This window comes from Theropithecus gelada, unplaced genomic scaffold, assembly GCF_003255815.1.
Source record: "Theropithecus gelada isolate Dixy unplaced genomic scaffold, Tgel_1.0 HiC_scaffold_16031, whole genome shotgun sequence".
In the NCBI taxonomy this organism is placed as follows: domain Eukaryota; kingdom Metazoa; phylum Chordata; class Mammalia; order Primates; family Cercopithecidae; genus Theropithecus; species Theropithecus gelada.
This window is the reverse complement of record NW_020257804.1, coordinates 557-17,433: the sequence shown is the minus strand read 5'-3', so window position 1 is coordinate 17,433 and position 16,877 is coordinate 557. Positions and strand designations below refer to the sequence as shown.

Genomic DNA, 16,877 nt, shown 5'->3' with positions numbered 1-16,877 from the left:
TACAATGGATTTTTCTCCTGCTTGTTAAACTAAGTCATACGTTTATAAAAATTAAACTTTATAGACGCGACTCACACCAAGCCTCTCCCCAGATACCAAGTGTCGCCCTCGGCAGGGATGCCCGCATCACCCCAGTCATTTAGGGTCATTAGAGCCCCGAGTAACGCTGGGGCCTGAGCAAGCGGTCGGGATGTCTGTGTCCCAGTCCCGCACCCAGCCCCGACCTCTGCGAACAGCGCCACACCCCATGGCTTGCGTTTCGTGTGTGTACTTGAGAGAGCATGAGTTTTCTAAACGTGCTGCTGACTCATATTAAAAACATGAAATGGTAACGGCAGCCTCCACATGCCGTCCTCTGCTGTCTGTGCCTCCGTGCCCTTGGCTCTTCCCACCCCGGGGTCTGCGGGGGTCAGGGTCCACCTCCGCTTCCTCAGTTGGAGTGAATTTGGGGTCTGGTTGAGGGCCTCGGCCGTCATCAAATGTGACAAACACAGGCCCTCCCCTGAGACCGCGTGTCCAGGATGCACCTGCTCCTCCGGGGTTCACTGCAGTCGTCTGAGCGGTGCTGGGCCACCAACCACTTCTATCACACAGCGGCCAGCGATGGGGCCTTGGGTCGTTTTCTGAAGGTCACCAACCCTTTGGCATCGGAGTAGGCAGAGCCTTTTGCATCCCCACCAGGCCCCTTGCCCAGGTGGCCCCGGGCAACCTCCACCCTCAGGCACCTCAGGTCCCAGTTCTGTTCACAGCTTCTCTTTTCCTGGCTTCTTTCCCTCTATTGACAAGATTTCAGTCTTGAGGTTGGTCCTGTTTGCTCCACTGCTCTGAGGAAGCCTCTCGGCTCCTAGGTGTGCAAGAAGCCAAGGGCATCCCTTCCCTGTGAGTGTCCACACACAAGTGCAGGTGGCACAGAGCGTCCGGGGCTGTCGTCAGCTGCTTCTGGACGCCCAGGTGGCCAGTCAGGAGTTTACCGTCACAGCGTCCCGCGCCGCCATGGAAACGCAGGGTTGCTGTGTGGCCGCCGTGGCGTGGCAGCCGTCACCTGCCGGGTGCTAATTGTGCCTCCTGTGTGCCCTTCTCCTCTAGAATTCTCTGGTGGTTGAGATCCCGCCGTTTCGGAATCAGAGGATAACCAGCCCTGTTCACGTCAGTTTCTACGTCTGCAACGGGAAGAGAAAGCGAAGCCAGTACCAGCGTTTCACCTACCTTCCCGCCAACGGTAACGCCATCTTTCTAACCTTAAGCAGTGAAAATGAGCGCGTGGGGTGCTTTTTCTAAAGACGCAGAAACGACGTCGCCGTAAAGCAGCATGGCGTGTTGCACGTTTAACTGTGTGATGTCCCGTTAGTGACGCTGAGTCATCGATTCCCTGAGAAGGAAAGGAAAAGGGAAGCTTTTTTCGGATGCATTTTCCTTGGTCCCTGTTGGGGTTTGGTCGGGGGGTTGCATACTCAGATAGTCACGGTTATTCTGCTTCTTGCGAATGTATAACAGCCCAGGGGAAAACATGGCTCTTCTGCTCCAAAAAACTGAGGGGGTCCTGGTGTGCATTTGCATCCTAAAGCTGCTTCAGGTGAGAAGGCAAATAGGTACAGCTATTTTGCAGGCAACTTTAGGAATAAACTTTGCTTTTAAGCATATAGTCCTGATGTGGTCTTTAAGGATGGTGAATGAGCTTTGTGCTGGGCAGACGTCCCCAACACACTTCTCCAAGGGTAATTTCATCTCCTGGGACCATGGGCATCCACGCTGGGGCACCTTCTCCTCAACCTGCCTGTCCCTTAACCGCCGTGGGAATGGCTCCTTTTCACTAAAAAAAAAAAAAAAATCAGCTTCTGTTTTTAACCTTTAGGGTGTTTTCTTAAAGAAAATACCATTGAGTTTGTTTTTTCAGTCCCTGAACCAGTAGAAGAGAAGGGTGTCCCCCACGCCATCCCGGGCTTCCTTTGTGGGTACAGGCCACACCCCCCAGCTCGGAGAGGACAGAGTTAGCTGTCATCCTGAGTTTTACTGTATTTTGGGTAAGCCTAGCTAACATCAACAATCTTTTTATATCGCTTTTTTTCTAAAAACTGCAGAGATTCCTATCATCAAGAGGGAAATTACACACTGCAAACTGATTGCAAAAGCAGCCGCGTTTTCTTAGCAAAATCGAAGTGTTTTGAAGGTTTCCATTTTCTCTGAACGTAAACAGCATTTGTAATAGATTCTAAGAAAGCCCTCAAATCCCCACGTTCACACTGAACTGCTGGGACTCCCCGTTTTGTCAGGCAAGCTCTAGAAACGCCTCTCAACAGGTGGAAAATGGGGTTTCGCTGTAAAGTCGCTGTCCCCTGAGAGTGTCTGTGAGACAAGCTGTAGCGGGGACGGGCAGCCCCCAGCCCAGCCCTCGCGGGGAAGAGCCTCACAGTCTGGGACCCCCTGGGATTGTGGGGAAGAGCCTGACGTTGCGGGACCCCCCTCGGGTTTACATCATCTGTGCCACCCACACTTGGTGAGCCCGACCCGTTCTTGGAACAAAGTACAATATATCTTACAGAAGAAAATATTTCATCTTTTACTGAAAATATAATGATTGTGTCCTAATTAAACTTCAAGCGTGGTTGACCAGAAATTGAATGTTTTAAAGAAAACCTAGGCCTTACAGAGAAGGACTGCTTTCCAGAGCAGTGCATTAATTTTTTTCTTATTTGCTCGGCACCCGGCAGTCCCCACCGTGGGTTTGAGCAGCACCGAGTTTAGCACAGATCACGCGTCTCAGAGGCAGAAGAAGGGGTGTGTGGGGAGCATGCCTGCCCTTCACAGGCGGGAGGTGGAGGCCCCCAGGACCATGGCCACAGCATGAAGCCGGTGGGGTTGAGCCGCTCCTGCTACCTCCTGTCCACACCCCACCTGGCAGCCGGCCGTCCTGTCCTACCAGCCGCGCTTCTGCCTCGGTCAGCCTCAGCTCCCCTCTCAGCTCCGTGCCCGGCGTGGACGTCTCTCCTGGACCCCCGCCCAGTGTCCCGGCTGCACCCTCCACCCGCCATCTGCCCCAGCATGGCTCAACACAGGCCAGGTTCCCCAGGCTCGCCCTGGGCACCAGCCTTCGCCCGTCCTCCCTCTCTTTGCCTCTGTCGTCTCTCCTCTCCTGGACGTAGCGCCATAGTCCCTGGGTGACCATCCCAGGCCCCCACGAGTACACTGACCAGGCCCCCAGGGGCTCCCCGGCTCCCTGTCACCCCACCTGGTCCTGAGGGCTATGACCACAACTTGCACCAGACTGTGAGCCCCTCAGGCAGAGCCCCCAGGCTGCCGCAGGGCGAGATCCCCAGTGTTGACACTGTGCCTACCTCGAGGCCACTGTCATTGTGGTTCTTCAATAAATAAACGAATGAATGGAAACCAGCACCCACGTATCCGTGTTCCGTCCGGCGTCCCCGCTGCACCTCCTGTCCCTGCAACCCCGGCTGGGTCTGAGGACACCAAGGCCACTCCAGGACCTTCATCCTCCGTGCTGTGCATCTGTGTCTTGGGGTCCAGCTCGGATGGCTTCTTCCACGGGGTCTGAGAGATAGTTGCCAGCTCTGCTTCCGCAGGACCTGGAGTGGAGGCAGGACGGGTGGGTGTGGGTGGAGGACAGCAGGTTAGCAAGCCGCGGCCGGACTCAAAGCTTCTCTTGGTTTACTTTTTCCCTTTTCCACACTGTTGTGTGGGGGGTTGTTCGCATTCTAGGTTTCCACTGTGCCAGTGAGCTTCGGGTCTGTGCGCCCGGGGGTCATGGCGGTGAGGGGCAGACTCTTGGGGTCGTGAAATGTGCTGTTGAAATGCACAAGATGACAAAAATGAACCCACTTAAACTCCAGCTGTGGAATTCCTTTCATGTACACATTTGTAAAATCAAGTCTCATTTTAGGTTTTCCTTCAAAATTGCCATCCCCACAGGCAGGACAGGGAGGCAGCGCGGGGAGGCTGCATGGGGGAGGTGGCGCAGGGAGGCGGCCCAGGGAGGCCGTGGCCTGGCGTCTCTCCTTTCAAGTCAGAAGGTCTCAGTGGTCAGCCTTCGGGAATCACGCATCTGAGTGCAGAGGGCCCCGGGCTCAGGTGGGGCTGAGCCTTTGGTTGATGGTCTGTGATGGGGCCCAGAGGGAGAGTTCTCTTCACCCTCCCTAGCGGGACCAGGCATTAAATGGGGAAGAGTTCCCACCAGAATGTATCAGTTCCATGAACGGAGCGGGCACAGACCTCGAGGAGTCCTGCCGGCCGCCCCTCCTGACATCCCGGGGTGCTGCCCGGTGAGCAAAGTGAAGAGGTCGTCTGCAATTAAAGAGGCTGGAACACACGCACCCACAGAGAGGCTTCCTGAGCGGCTTGTCTGTCACTGTTTTTGTTTAACTGCGGCCTGAATGTAATCCCCCGGAAGGCGTGTTGGGAGGGCTGAGGGATGATCTGCTATCAGGAAGCTTCGCAGTTCCAAGAGGTGATTCCAAAATGTCAGCATTGTAGGTGGAGAGAGGCGAGCCTGGAACATGGGGACCCTGCCCAGGTCTGGTTAGAAGGCGGCGTCCGCGTGGCCTGGAGCTTGCGTGAGGGGTGCACTTACACCCCCAGATAGGAGCAGGCAGTGTGGGGCCACGGGCACTTTGGAGAAAGAAAACCAAGTTACAAACTCCAAATTACCTGCCAAAGTCAGTATTTTTTGAAACAAGAAAATAAAACATGACAAATCACTGGGGCCTTGTCAGGTCTTTTTGTCTGAAGTCGTTTTAGTCGGTTATACCTGGAAATGCTTCCAGGGCCCCAGGGCTGGGGACATGGAGCTCTTCCCCCATCAGTGCCGAGGAGAAGCTGCTCCCAGCCCCAGGTCCCCGTGGGAACACACAGCCAGCCCTGCCTCTGTGGGGGTCCCTTTGGTGGCCAGAGCCCCCTTCCTCGGGATACGCGGTCCAGCTGAGGGTCATCCGGTGACAGGGAGTGGCTGCTGTGATAATCCAGGCACAGAAACAGCTTTGACCACAGAATGCGATGTCCGGGGTGCGAGGGCGTCGGGACGGATCTGCCTCAGGATCTGGGGGTCTCTCACGGGGGATGGGCATGGGCCCCAAGACCAGACAGGAGCCAGCTGGAGACTCAAATGTCACGAAGAAGGGTAGATGCACTTCCCGCCCCCATTACTCACCAGCTGCTCTGCTGGCCCTGCCACGATGACCTAGGCCTGAGAATCTCTTTCTGCCTCAAGGGGTAGAAAGGGGAATAGATTCCATTACTTCCCTGTTTGCAATGGATTATTAAATCTAGCAATAGCTGTGGCATTGGTGAAGTGTTGGTACAAAGGGAGCCGGGGTCCTGTGGCCTTGGGTCCACCCCAGTGAAGGTCATTGGAGGGAGCTGCTCAGGGAGTGAGCCATGGGGTGGGGGAGGCTGTGAAACTGCGGTCCCCGTGCACAGAGCGCACCACCCAGGGTCAACAGCTGGGGGCGTGTCTCCACTGGCACTTCCCAGGCCACAGAACCGGCCCCTCTAGGAAGCCTCCTCCAGATGGCGTGGCCCAGGCCCTCAGTAAGCTCAGCTGGGGCTGCGTGAGCTGAGGGGCTCAGAGCACCCTGCAAGGGATCCTCCTGGTTGCAGACAAGCAGTCCTGGGCCACCGCCCGACCTCCACGCCCTCCTGCTCAGCCCAGCAGCCTCCCCTTCCCAGGGGTTTCCCATTCTGCCTTTTCCCTGGACTTCCCGGCTCACTTTGTCCAAGTCCACTGCATGTAAAGCTTGATCCTGAGACAGTGAAGTTCGTGAGGTCTCTGCAGATGCTCAGCGGCCCCAAATCGCGCTTTCGTTGCCACTGGCCAACAGCACAGCCTGGGTGGGCCTTGAACACCTGTGGCCTCTTCCTTTCCCCTCCCCTCACTTGTAGGCACCCTGGGGCTGGGCCTGAGCTCGGCTCTCACTGCAAAGTGACCCTGCCCATTTCAGACACCCAGGCATGGCTCCCATGTTCCCTCATCTGATCCCGCCATCATGGCAGCTGCCTCCCAGCTCCTGACAACGTCAGGTCAGCCCTGGCCTCGCGGTGCTCTGGGTTTCAGCCTTGAGATGGTTTCCTTGTGTCGGCTGTGGGCGCCTCGATGCACCAGGGCCTGGTCGCAGGTTCTTAAAGCAGAGATTCTCCTGGCACCCCTCGTGCGCCCTCCAAGGGCCTAAAACGCAGACGACCCACACTCCATGCCCCGTCCTGCGCAGGAACCAGGGTGGCCTCCCCTTTCTGCAGTTTGTAGGGGTCAAGCCGGGCCCCCCACACTGATGTTTCAGCCCAGCTCTGCCCCAGCTTAGAAGTCCTACCTGATTTCAAACAGAGCAGATGATGCTGACATTTCCAGCCCGCGGTGTGGCCTGCGCCGCGCTCCAGGTGGCCACGGGGCGAGGAGTCTGGAAGCCCAGCTGCCGAGTGTGTCTGTGGCGGGAGCTGAGCTGGCCCCACCTGTGAGCAGTGGCCTGTGGGCTCCTCATCCCTGTTCTACTGAGAGCCCCACAACCACCCGAGGGAGGGAGGCAGCTTTTATTAAATTTCAGTTTTGTCGGTTGCCTCACTCTTCAGACAGCGAGTGAGGGAGGGGTGTTCTGATGCTCACTGTTGATGCCGTAAACCTGAGGGAAGGGAATTCTGTCACATGCTGGGGGGTGCCGGCCCCACCAGACCTCCCAGGAGACCTCCCCAAATGTCCAGAGAAGGGCTCCAATTAAAAGGGGAGCTGGAGATGTGCTTGCCAAAACCCCTACCAGCAAGACGCCAGGCATCCTAGCCACCCGACACTCAGGCCGTGCGTGTCCTCAGAGCCTGTTTTAAAGCGGGAGGGATTTGGGGTGGAAGACAGCTCCTTCAGAAATCAGAGATGAGAGGAATAAATTAGGGAACTAGCGTCGGGATCCAGACTGGTGTGGAAGAGTCCACAGGACTCCGCATCCGACGGGCGCGCCTGGGGCTGGGCGAGTCTGACTGCAGAAGGAGGATGGGGCCAGGAGCCTGAGACAGGACGAGAGGGCGGGAAGGGGCTTGTTTAGAAATCTAAGGGCCATGGGCCACCAAAAACAAACCAGGAGGTGTGAGTCAGTGGGGAGGCTGGGCGCCAGGAAGCCTGCGCCCCGGGACATGCGTAAGGCAAGAGGAGCACCCTGAGCTTGGCGACGTTGGCCGTGCACCTGGGAGGGACCCACCTGTCCACGCGGAGACGCTCCCGGACCGATGCATCGGCCATGCTGCTGCCCCACTGTGGCTCCGTGGCTCCAGCCGGAATGGGAAAGCCTGGCCCCGCAGAACACGGAGGGCCACCCAGGCGAGGATTGGCGAGAGCTGACCAGTGTGTGTTTCGGCTTATGTGGTCTGTGGGAGCGTCCTCTGTCATCAGCCTAGTTGGGCAACAGATCCTCCTTGCCGTGCCCTGGAGCAGCATGGGGCCGCCCCACGGCCCAAGGCCCCCTCGCGCTTCCCCTCGCCGCGGCCGTGTCGTCCTGGCTCCGTCACTGCCACCCGAGACCCCCGTCAAGTCACTGAGCCCTGCGCCTGTTTTCACACTTCTGTGTGTGTAGGAAGCCCCCCACCGATGTTGCTTGGGGTCGACGTGATAAACCTGAGGGAAAGGGAATTCTCTCACCCCCACCGACACGCAGGATGGGTGTGAAGGCAAAGTGAGATCATGAACAAAAGCACTCGGGCCCGTCCTGGGCTCCTCGCCGGGGTTAGCCGCGGTTGTCGGCCGCCACGGAGCTGCGGTTTCAGCCTGGAGGTCTGTGGCGTGCGTGGTTGGAAACAACTCACGTGGCTGTGGCTCCGGAAGAGTGTGCCTTCCCGGAAACCTTGGAACATGCTTCGGCAGGAACGCCAGTGAAGAGTTGGGGAGAGAGCACGAATTCCCAAAGGCAGATGGAGTTCGGAAGGACCCTTCTCTGTCTCCCGTCAGGCGGTGCCTGGTTGGTGCAGATTCACCCCCTGGTGTGCCGTGGGTCCCTCACCTGCTCTGGAAACTGATCTTGGCTCTGAACATGAAGAAATGATGCCCGCTCAGCCTCGAGGGACAGGGGAGAGGACAGCTCCATCGGCTGTTTTCTTTCATTGTTTGAGAAAAGTCATGCCTGGAGGAGTCATTCCTGGTTGTTTATGTTGATGGCAAAACTTGGACTTTATTGTCGTACAGCAAACAGAAGACAATCCGATCTTTGTTTTCCAGGGGTTTAGACTTTGAACAAAACCCCTTTTGTCTAGTACTGTAGCACGTACCTCGTAGAGTAATTCAAGCTAAACACTTGAGGCTGCGTAAAAATGTGGGCCTGGGGGAGAAGGGAACTGCCTTGGGATCATTCCTTGCTGTGCATGGCACCTGCAGCATGCAGGGAGCTCGGTGTTGGATCTCCCCGCCCCCAACGCCACCTGGGGACCAGATGTTACTGTGGATGCAGGAAGGGGGTCCGGGGAACCGTCTCAGCCTTCGGGGCTTCCGTAGTGAGCACCACCGGCTGGGCGCCTTGTAAACAACAGACATTCATTTCTCATAGCTCTGGGGGCTGGAAGTCTGAGTTCGGGGCTGGTATAGTCAGGTTCTGGTGAGGACCTTTCCAGGTTGCAGACAGCCAAAATCCTGCCATATCCTCACGTGGCAGGACAGGCAATTTGTCTCTTCCTCTTCGTGGGATGACAGTCCCATTGGATCAGGGCCCCGCCCTGATGATATTGTTTAACCCCCAGTTACCTCCTGCAAACCCTGTTCTCAAGTAGAGTCACATGGATGGGGGTTAAGGCCTCAACATGAGGTTGAGGGGACATGATTCCATCCATAGCAGTGACCCCACTTGTCTAAAGCCAAAGGGCTGGGCCTGCCCCTTGCCCCCCTGCCTGCCCATCCCCAGGTCCCCGTTCTTGTCCCCAGGCCCCCCCGCCCACCCCCAGGTGCTCCCTGTGCTGCAGACAGAGTCCCCAAGGAGCCAGGAGCTGCAGGTCACCAACCGCAGAGGAAGCCGACGGGTGGGGCAGGCTCGTGCCGATTTTCATTCTCAGATCTTGTCACCTCTGTCTTATAGCAGAAGGGGGCCCTGATCTGGGAGCCATGAAGACCCCAGCTGTCCCCCAGGAGCCCGGTCACACCAAGGCAGCCAAGGGGACTACGTTGGGAGGAGGCTGCGTTCGGGGCCATTAGGAGCTGTGAGGGGCCCCCAGGTCCGCCCTAGGTGAGGGGCTCTGCCTGTCCTGGGGCTGCATAGATCCAGCTGGGGCTTTAGAACTGGAACCGTTCGAGGAGCTGCGGCGGGTGAAGCCCACTTATGTCCTGGCTCCTGTTGCCATGTAGAGATGGGAGCCCATTTTCCAGGCTTGGGGTTCTTTAAAGAGAGGCCGGGATTGTGCTGAATGCTCTCTGGCCGTGGTGGGGGCTTTGGGAGGGAGGCCCTGGGGAGAGGCTCTCCCAGCTCACTGCCTGCGTCTTTGGCCAGAACTGGCACCTGCACGGGGCCTGGAAATGTCGTGCTCACCTGGGGCAGAAGCCTCCCTCCAGGATTTAGCTCCCGACGTCACTGCTATTGAGGCAGAGACTCTGCAGTGGCGTCAGGGAAAAGCTGGGCCCCAGAACAGCACCAGGCATGGGACAGGCCCTCAGTGCCTTCCACGGAGGATGCAGTGTGAGGCCTGGGTCTGCGGGGACGGTTTGCCTGTCAGCTCTGCACACCGCTGACCGCTGTGCGCCGCCTCCACAGACAGTCCCCGTGAGCGATGGGGCTGCTGTGGACGCTGGGGCTGCCGTGGACAATGGGGTAGCCACCGTGGACAACGGGGCTGCTGTGGACGCTGGGGCTGCCGTGGACACTGGGGCTGTCATGGACAATGGGGTAGCCACCGTGGACAATGGGGCTGCCGTGGACACTGCAGCCAGCCTGCCCCGTGGGAATATGCTTTGTAAAGCCGGCAGGTGCTGAGGCTAGCGCTCGCCTTCCATACTCTGCTCTTTGTAACGAGTTTCATAAACTCACCCTCAGGTGATTGGCGTTTCTGGTGCACCGTTGCTTAGCCTGAAAGTGAGCTGCCCTTTTTCTGAGCCCACCCGTTTGCCGCCTCCACCCCAGCCCCACGTGGTTGATGCTCCACCCCAGCCCCACGTGGCTGACGTCATCAGGAGGCAGCCAGAGGCCGCCTGGCACAGGGTTAGCCCAGAACACGTGCTGTCCGCGTGAACGGGGCCCGTGCGGCTCCCTCCACGGGCGAGACTCCCAGGCTGTTGTGCAGACGCTCGCTCATTTCCTCGCTGATAGGATGCGTCTCACGAGGCTCTGATTTACAGCACAGGTGTACGTCTTCCCTGAAACCCACACAAAAAGCACAGCTTAGGCCAAGCGCAGGTGCAGTATGTTCGTGCATTTAAGCTTCTTAGATGCTGGGATGTGGAAGCAGCCGTGTGGCTTTCCTTTGCTTGTGAAGGTGAGTTTGCACTTTCCAGCTTCTCTCTGTATTGAGAAGGCCACAGCTCTCTGGGGCTTGACTTAGCAGAGAACATCCCGCTACATCCTCATGGGCCAGCGGGTCAGGCGGGGCCATCCAGAAACATCCTCCGCGGTTGCCGGGTGCCAGGTGCCTCACGCGTCCCTGCCGTCCACGGCCCTTTGTCCCTGGCTGTGCTTCATGTCAGTGCCCCTTGGGGCAAGGACAGGGAGATGGGGGAGTCACCTGGGGAAGGCCCGGCCCTGGTGGGTGGCAACTTTGGAGCAGCTGGGATGGCACAAGACGCTGCTGCCAGGGCCGAGAAACCATCCGGCCAACCCCAGACTTGAGCCGGACCTCACGGGCAAGGCTGAGAGAAACCGCCTGGGGACCCCAGCCCAGGGAGGGGCACTGCAGCAGGAACAGGAGCAGACACCTGCAGGGTCAGCCCAGGCCACCTTCCAGTGCGGTGACCACACCCACAGCTCACACTGCCAAGGGACCAGGACTGGCTCTCCAGACTCACAAGATGCCATCATGGGTGGGGCACATGCAGCGACCCCAGGTTTCAAGTCACTGCCCCCAGCTCCCTGCAAATAGCTGTGGGCGGGAGAGGGGCAGCGGGCAGGCACACGAGCTTATTCCTGTGAGGAGCGTGTTGCCACAGCCTCTGTGGGCTGGAGCCCCGGGCCTCAGAGAGGGAGCGCCTGCCTGTGGGTGGGGGGACGGGAGCTGCCAACCTGGTGGGGTCCCAGTGAAGCATCCACTCGGCCTTCTGCCTGCCCCTGGGGGTGGTGGACACATCAGTGCTGGGCCTGCTCCGAACCCACAGGGCAAGCGGCCGGGGCATCCCGACACCACTGCCAGCCGCCAGCATCCTGGGGAGGTGGGTCATATGTCCCAGGGCTGTGTGTCCCTCGCCACCACGATCCTTGGTCAGGACTTCCCCAGGAAGAATCCAGTGGCTGGAGAGATGCGGGGGTTAATGCCGGCGCCACCACGGTTTTAGACGGGCGGCGTCTGCACCGTGTTCTTGGCGTTCTCCGGCCAGCAGCAGCAGACACCACCCGGTTGCCCTGGCCCGACGGCTCTCTGGCATCGCTGGCCTTGGCCCGTGGGGCGGCTGATTTATGGCCACTGCTGTTTATGGGACAGCTGTGCTCGGGGCCTTTAGTGTCCGGCAGAGCTGGCAGGTACCAGTTTTTAAAGCGCTTGGGGGACATTTCACAGAAGAGGCGTGCTGGCCCCCGTGCCTGGCCACATTTCTGGGCCCTGGCTGAAAATCCCGTGCAGCGGAGAGAGGATCCCAACAGGGTATTAATTTAACCTTCCAGCCACGTGCTTTTACTAAAGATCATAAACTCTGAAAATTACCGGCCAAATTTAGAATGGAGCCTTGGCTGTTGGGGACATCAGCCTCTTCTGAGCAGGAGAGACGTGGGTGCCCACCAGCGTCTCACTCCCACATCTGGTCCTGTTTCCAGCGACCCCTGTGCCTCTCAAAGGCACAGGCCTGAGTTCACAGACCACTGGCCGAGCCCTGCCTCTGGGGCTCCCCACCGTCTGACTTTGTCGTGGACTCGTCGTCTGTGGATTTACCACATGCTTGAAGCTGGAACGGCAGGAAGGGGCAGTTCCTGAGGCCCAGCTGCCTCCGCAGAGTTGGTGGGGAGGCCATGGCCTGAGGCCAAAATGCGTCACCTGGATGAAAATGACCCCAGCCCTGTGGTCTCCAGACAGTGGCTAGAGCCGAGCCCCACCCTCCACAGGCACCGCCTCCCGCCGCCCCTTCAAAAAGGTGTTGCAGCCCACGGCCCAGATATTCAACTTTCTAATATAAAGCGAGGCCTGTAGGGTTTCCCAATCAACATGAGGGCGCCTTCTCCTCCACAGCCCCCCAACTTGCACAGGCAGTCCTGGGGCTCTGCCCCATCCGTGAACCCTCAGCTGAAGAGGACGGCCCCAGAGGTGGCCACATTCAGGTGGCTGGAGGTAGGAACTTCCCCCAGCGCTGCCAGGGTCTGTGCACCTCCTTCAGCCCCAACTAAGGAGAGCGTGCGGGGCTGAGAGCACGCAGACCCTCGTGCGCCAGGCGTGAGCGTTGTCTTCAGATGGGACCAAGCGGGCCTCACTGTTGTGACAACTGAATGTGACGTCTGGGGTGTAATTCCAGCCCTGACCCGGTTCCGGGGGTGTAATTCCAGCGTGACCCAGTTCCGGGGGTGTAATTCCAGCGTGCCCCGGTTCCGGGGGTGTAATTCCAGCGTGACCCGGTTCCGAGGGTGTAATTCCAGCATGCCCTGGTTCCGGGGGTGTAATTCCAGCGTGCCCCGGTTCCTGGGGTGTAATTCCAGCCCTGACCTGGTTCCGGGGGTGTAATTCCAGCGTGCCCCGGTTCCTGGGGTGTAATTCCAGCCCTGACCTGGTTCTGGGGGTGTAATTCCAGCGTGCCCCGGTTCCGGGGGTGTAATTCCAGCGTGCCCCGGTTCCTGGGGTGTAATTCCAGCCCTGACCTGGTTCCGGGGGTGTAATTCCAGCGTGCCCTGGTTCCGGGGGTGTAATTCCAGCGTGCCCCGGTTCCTGGGGTGTAATTCCAGCCCTGACCTGGTTCCGGGGGTGTAATTCCAGCGTGACCCGGTTCCGGGGGTGTAATTCCAGCGTGACCCGGTTCCGGGGGTGTAATTCCAGCGTGACCCGGTTCCGGGGGTGTAATTCCAGCGTGACCCGGTTCTGGGGGGTGTAATTCCAGCGTGCCCCGGTTCCGGGGGTGTAATTCCAGCGTGACCCGGTTCCGGGGGTGTAATTCCAGCGTGACCTGGTTCCGGGGGTGTAATTCCAGCGTGACCCCAGCGGCGATTGCAGGACGGGGTGGCTGACGAGGCTGGGGGAGCGCACCTGTTCCCCCTCCCCTGCCCTGGGCACCACTGTAGAGGCAGCCCCTGGCCTCGTCCTCCAAGCTTGACAGCTCAGGCCGCACTCCCCGCATTCTCTGTGGCTGGACGTGCCCTGGGCCAAAGGCTGGGGACGCCTGGGCTATGGAGCCCCAGGAAGGCCTGGCAGGACCCTCAGCAGAGTGTGGCTTTATGGGCCCTGGTCAGTGAGCTGCAGGCTCTGTCCTGGGAAAGCCTTGCAATCACGATTACCCTGTGATTTTCTTCCTGCCTCCTGGACGTCAGCACCTCCTGGTCACCCACCCCATCTAAAACCTCAGCCTCCCTACTCAGTGTGCAGGGCGGACGCTTTAAACCTCGGCCTCCCTACTCAGTGTGCAGGGCGGACAGTTTAAACCTGGGCCTCCCTAGGCAGTGTGCAGGGCAGATGATAGAAAGATTTGAATGAGTGAATGAAAGTAGGGACTTGAAAAGTCAGCACAAAAGCAACAAAATGCAGCAACTCCACTGGGAATCCCTGGGTGGAAAGCTCTGGTTGACTTCCTTCGGACTCAGAGGCTGGTGAGATTCTACAGCCGGGAACGGCCCATATGGGTCAGTTCCAGTGTGGCGGGAAGGTGCCTTGGCTACACAGATGACTCGCCCCTGTGCTCACGACCGCCGGGACCTGTGGTGGGAGCTGCAGGGGAGGCTGCACTAGCACAGGTGCTCCCATATCCCGAGCTGCCCGAAAACGCCGTATCCATCGGTCGCAGCTGCTGGTGGACTCGTCGGCACCCAGCTGTGGTGGGGAACAGCTGCATGGACTCGCAGGCTCAAGCCCGGGGCTAAATATTTTCTCTCGAATTGGAGATGCTTTTGTTTACTGCAGGAGGCTGCTGGACCCTCTGCAGCGGTGAGTGTTGGCACCAGGAGCCTGTGTGCTGGTTTTGGGGGCCACTCATAGGCCCCAGGTGGTGATGGGAGGGGAGTTTCCCTCCCTGTGGCCGACCCTGCTGCCAAACAGGATCCACACAGCATTTGCCCAGAGCAGCGCCGCACGTCTGTTAGGAATTTGCGTGCACCATTGCGAGAGCTTTAGAGCCACTGAACCGTCTGATGTCTCCTCTAAGTAGCACGGGAGACCTAAGACCAGCAGGAAAACAGCAACCGCAGGAATGCCGGCCGGGACCGCCTCGCTGCTCCCGCTGACTGCACGCCTGCCTGCTTTCTTCCGAACACTCCTGCAGAAGCAGGCACAAAGGCTGGGGTGGGCGCAGGCTGGGAGCCGGTGTCGGCTCTGGCCCAGGCCTGGTGGAGTGACCTTGGAGACCCGGTGCCTGACCTGTAGGCTCCTCCCCACAGCCCTAGACTTCTAGGGAGGGCTGGGTGGGAGAAAGCTCTAGAAACTCAGGAGCCCCCTGTTTCGTCCAAGGCTGCCAGGTCACGGCCTCCGCACAGCCCATCGCTTTAGAAGGGGAATCCGGAGGACCGTGGAGGCGGTCCAGCCTCCACGACAGTGTTTTTCTTTCGCAGTGACGGACGGCTTCTCTCCTGGAGCAGTCATTCCCTTTTGCAGTTGGATTTTTACTGACTCCTGAAAGCCGTCTTGTTGTGTATTCGAGTTTACCAAATGTGCAGACATTTATCAAACCGAGTGTTGGGAGCAGAAATGCCGTCATGCATCCAAGTTGAAATTTTCGCTTTGATTCTTGCGAATCCACAGGCCCCTGGGTCCAGGGCTCCCACCGCAGTTTGCAAGTGGGACTTTCATAGCACGTTAGTGCTGCAGGAGAGTCCAAGGAAAACAGTCCTCGCCAGTATTAGAACCAGCTGCGACTCTCGGCCGATGACTCACACCTTTTTTTTTAATGGGGTGGGAGAACCAGGCAGGAGACAGAGGGACCCAGTCAGGGCCCTGTTGGTTTTGCGGAGGGTGTCCCAGACACAAGCCTGCCTGATCATACTTATCTGCAAATCTGCAACTGGTGTTTATTTAACTTCTCTTTTCCTTCTCACAGTTCCAATGATAAAAACAGAACCCACGGATGATTATGAGCCTGCTCCAAACTGTGGGCCAGTGGGCCAGGGGTTAAGTCCTCTCCCAAGACCATACTACAGCCAGCAGCTCGCGATGCCACCTGACCCCAGCTCCTGCCTCGTGGCCGGCTTCCCGCCCTGTCCACAGAGAAGCACCCTGATGCCAGCAGCCCCCGGTGCGAGCCCCAAGCTCCACGACCTTTCTCCCGCCGCCTACACCAAGGGCGTCGCCAGCCCGGGCCACTGCCACCTCGGACTCCCGCAGCCGGCCGGAGAGGCCCCCGCCGTCCAGGACGTGCCCAGGCCAGTGGCCACGCACCCCGGCTCACCCGGGCAGCCGCCCCCGGCCCTGCTGCCGCAGCAGGTGAGTGTGCCTCCAAGCAGTAGCTGCCCCCCTGGTCTCGAACACTCACTCTGCCCCAGCAGCCCCTCTCCTCCACTCCCGCCCGCCGCCCAAGAGCTGACCTGCCTGCAGCCCTGCAGCCCAGCGTGCCCGCCCACCACGGGCCGCCCGCAGCACCCGCCGCCCACGGTCCGCAGGGATGAGTCTCCGGCCGCCCAGCCACGGCTGCTGCCAGAGGCGTGTGAGGACAGTAGTCCTAATTTGGCCCCTATTCCTGTAACGGTCAAGCAAGAGCCTGAAGAGTTGGACCAGTTGTACCTGGATGATGGTGAGTGCCCGTGGCCATGCAGATGTGGTCTTGGCCCGGCGTGGCGGCGTGAGCTCACGGAGGGGCCGTGTGTGTGCTGCATGTGTGGCACGTGTGGAAGTGCACCGAGGCCCTGGGCTGGGTGTGGGGTGCGTCCTCCTGATATAAAGTGCCCCCGTGTGGTGCCACGGCATCAGCGCCAACTGGGGTGCCCGCCGCGGGATCGGCTCCAGTGATCATGCGTGGGGCCCCTGGCGGGTCCCGGGCTGCAGACCCTCCTACAAGACTGTCCCGGGGTCTAAGGCTCACGTTGGGTGCCCAGGTTTACTTCTGCAGCTGAACGTGGAGCCACGCGGCTCAGGCTCAAAGCCCTGACCTGCAGGGGGACCAGCGTGGGCGGTCGGGGCACTCTGGGTGCTGCCTGGGTCCTGTGAATGGCTTGTAGACAACAGCTTAGCCGAAGTGATGAGCACGTTACCCTGTGCGGTTCTGTAAACACTTCTAACTGCCACGGCATCCTTGCCAGGAGCTCGGGGGACGGCCGTGACACCGGGGGCCCTAGACTGTGCCTTCAGGCCCCAGGCGCAGGGTCTTCCCCGTCCAGCCCCTGGGCTCACACAGCGCGGAGACGCACCCAACACCGCGCGCTTGGGCTTGTTTGGGAAGGAAGTGGCCTCACGTCTGTAGCCAGGCGGGTGGTGTGGGGAGCCCTGAGCGCTCAGGCCTTTCTGTGAGGAGTGGTGACCGAAGGTGCCATGGCGTTCTTGGCGAGTGACCGAAGGCACCATGGCATTCTTGGCGAGTGTTTACATCTCGAGGCGCAGCCCGACTTGCTTGCGCTGTGATCAGTGACACGCCTGCGGCCGTGGGGACCACGCGTTAGAGG

At 59.3% G+C, this 16,877-nt stretch overlaps 1 protein-coding gene across 1 annotated transcript; it reads left to right on the top strand.

Annotated features, from left to right (window-relative positions):
* Nucleotides 1-1,086: 1,086 nt before the first annotated feature.
* LOC112617322 (nuclear factor of activated T-cells, cytoplasmic 1-like) lies at nucleotides 1,087-16,012 on the top strand (the record flags this gene model as incomplete). The annotated part of the gene is made up of 2 exons (XM_025374081.1): nucleotides 1,087-1,219; nucleotides 15,323-16,012. Coding segments are annotated over 2 exons (823 nt in total), but the record flags the coding sequence as incomplete, so codon positions are not given.
* Nucleotides 16,013-16,877: the final 865 nt, after the last annotated feature.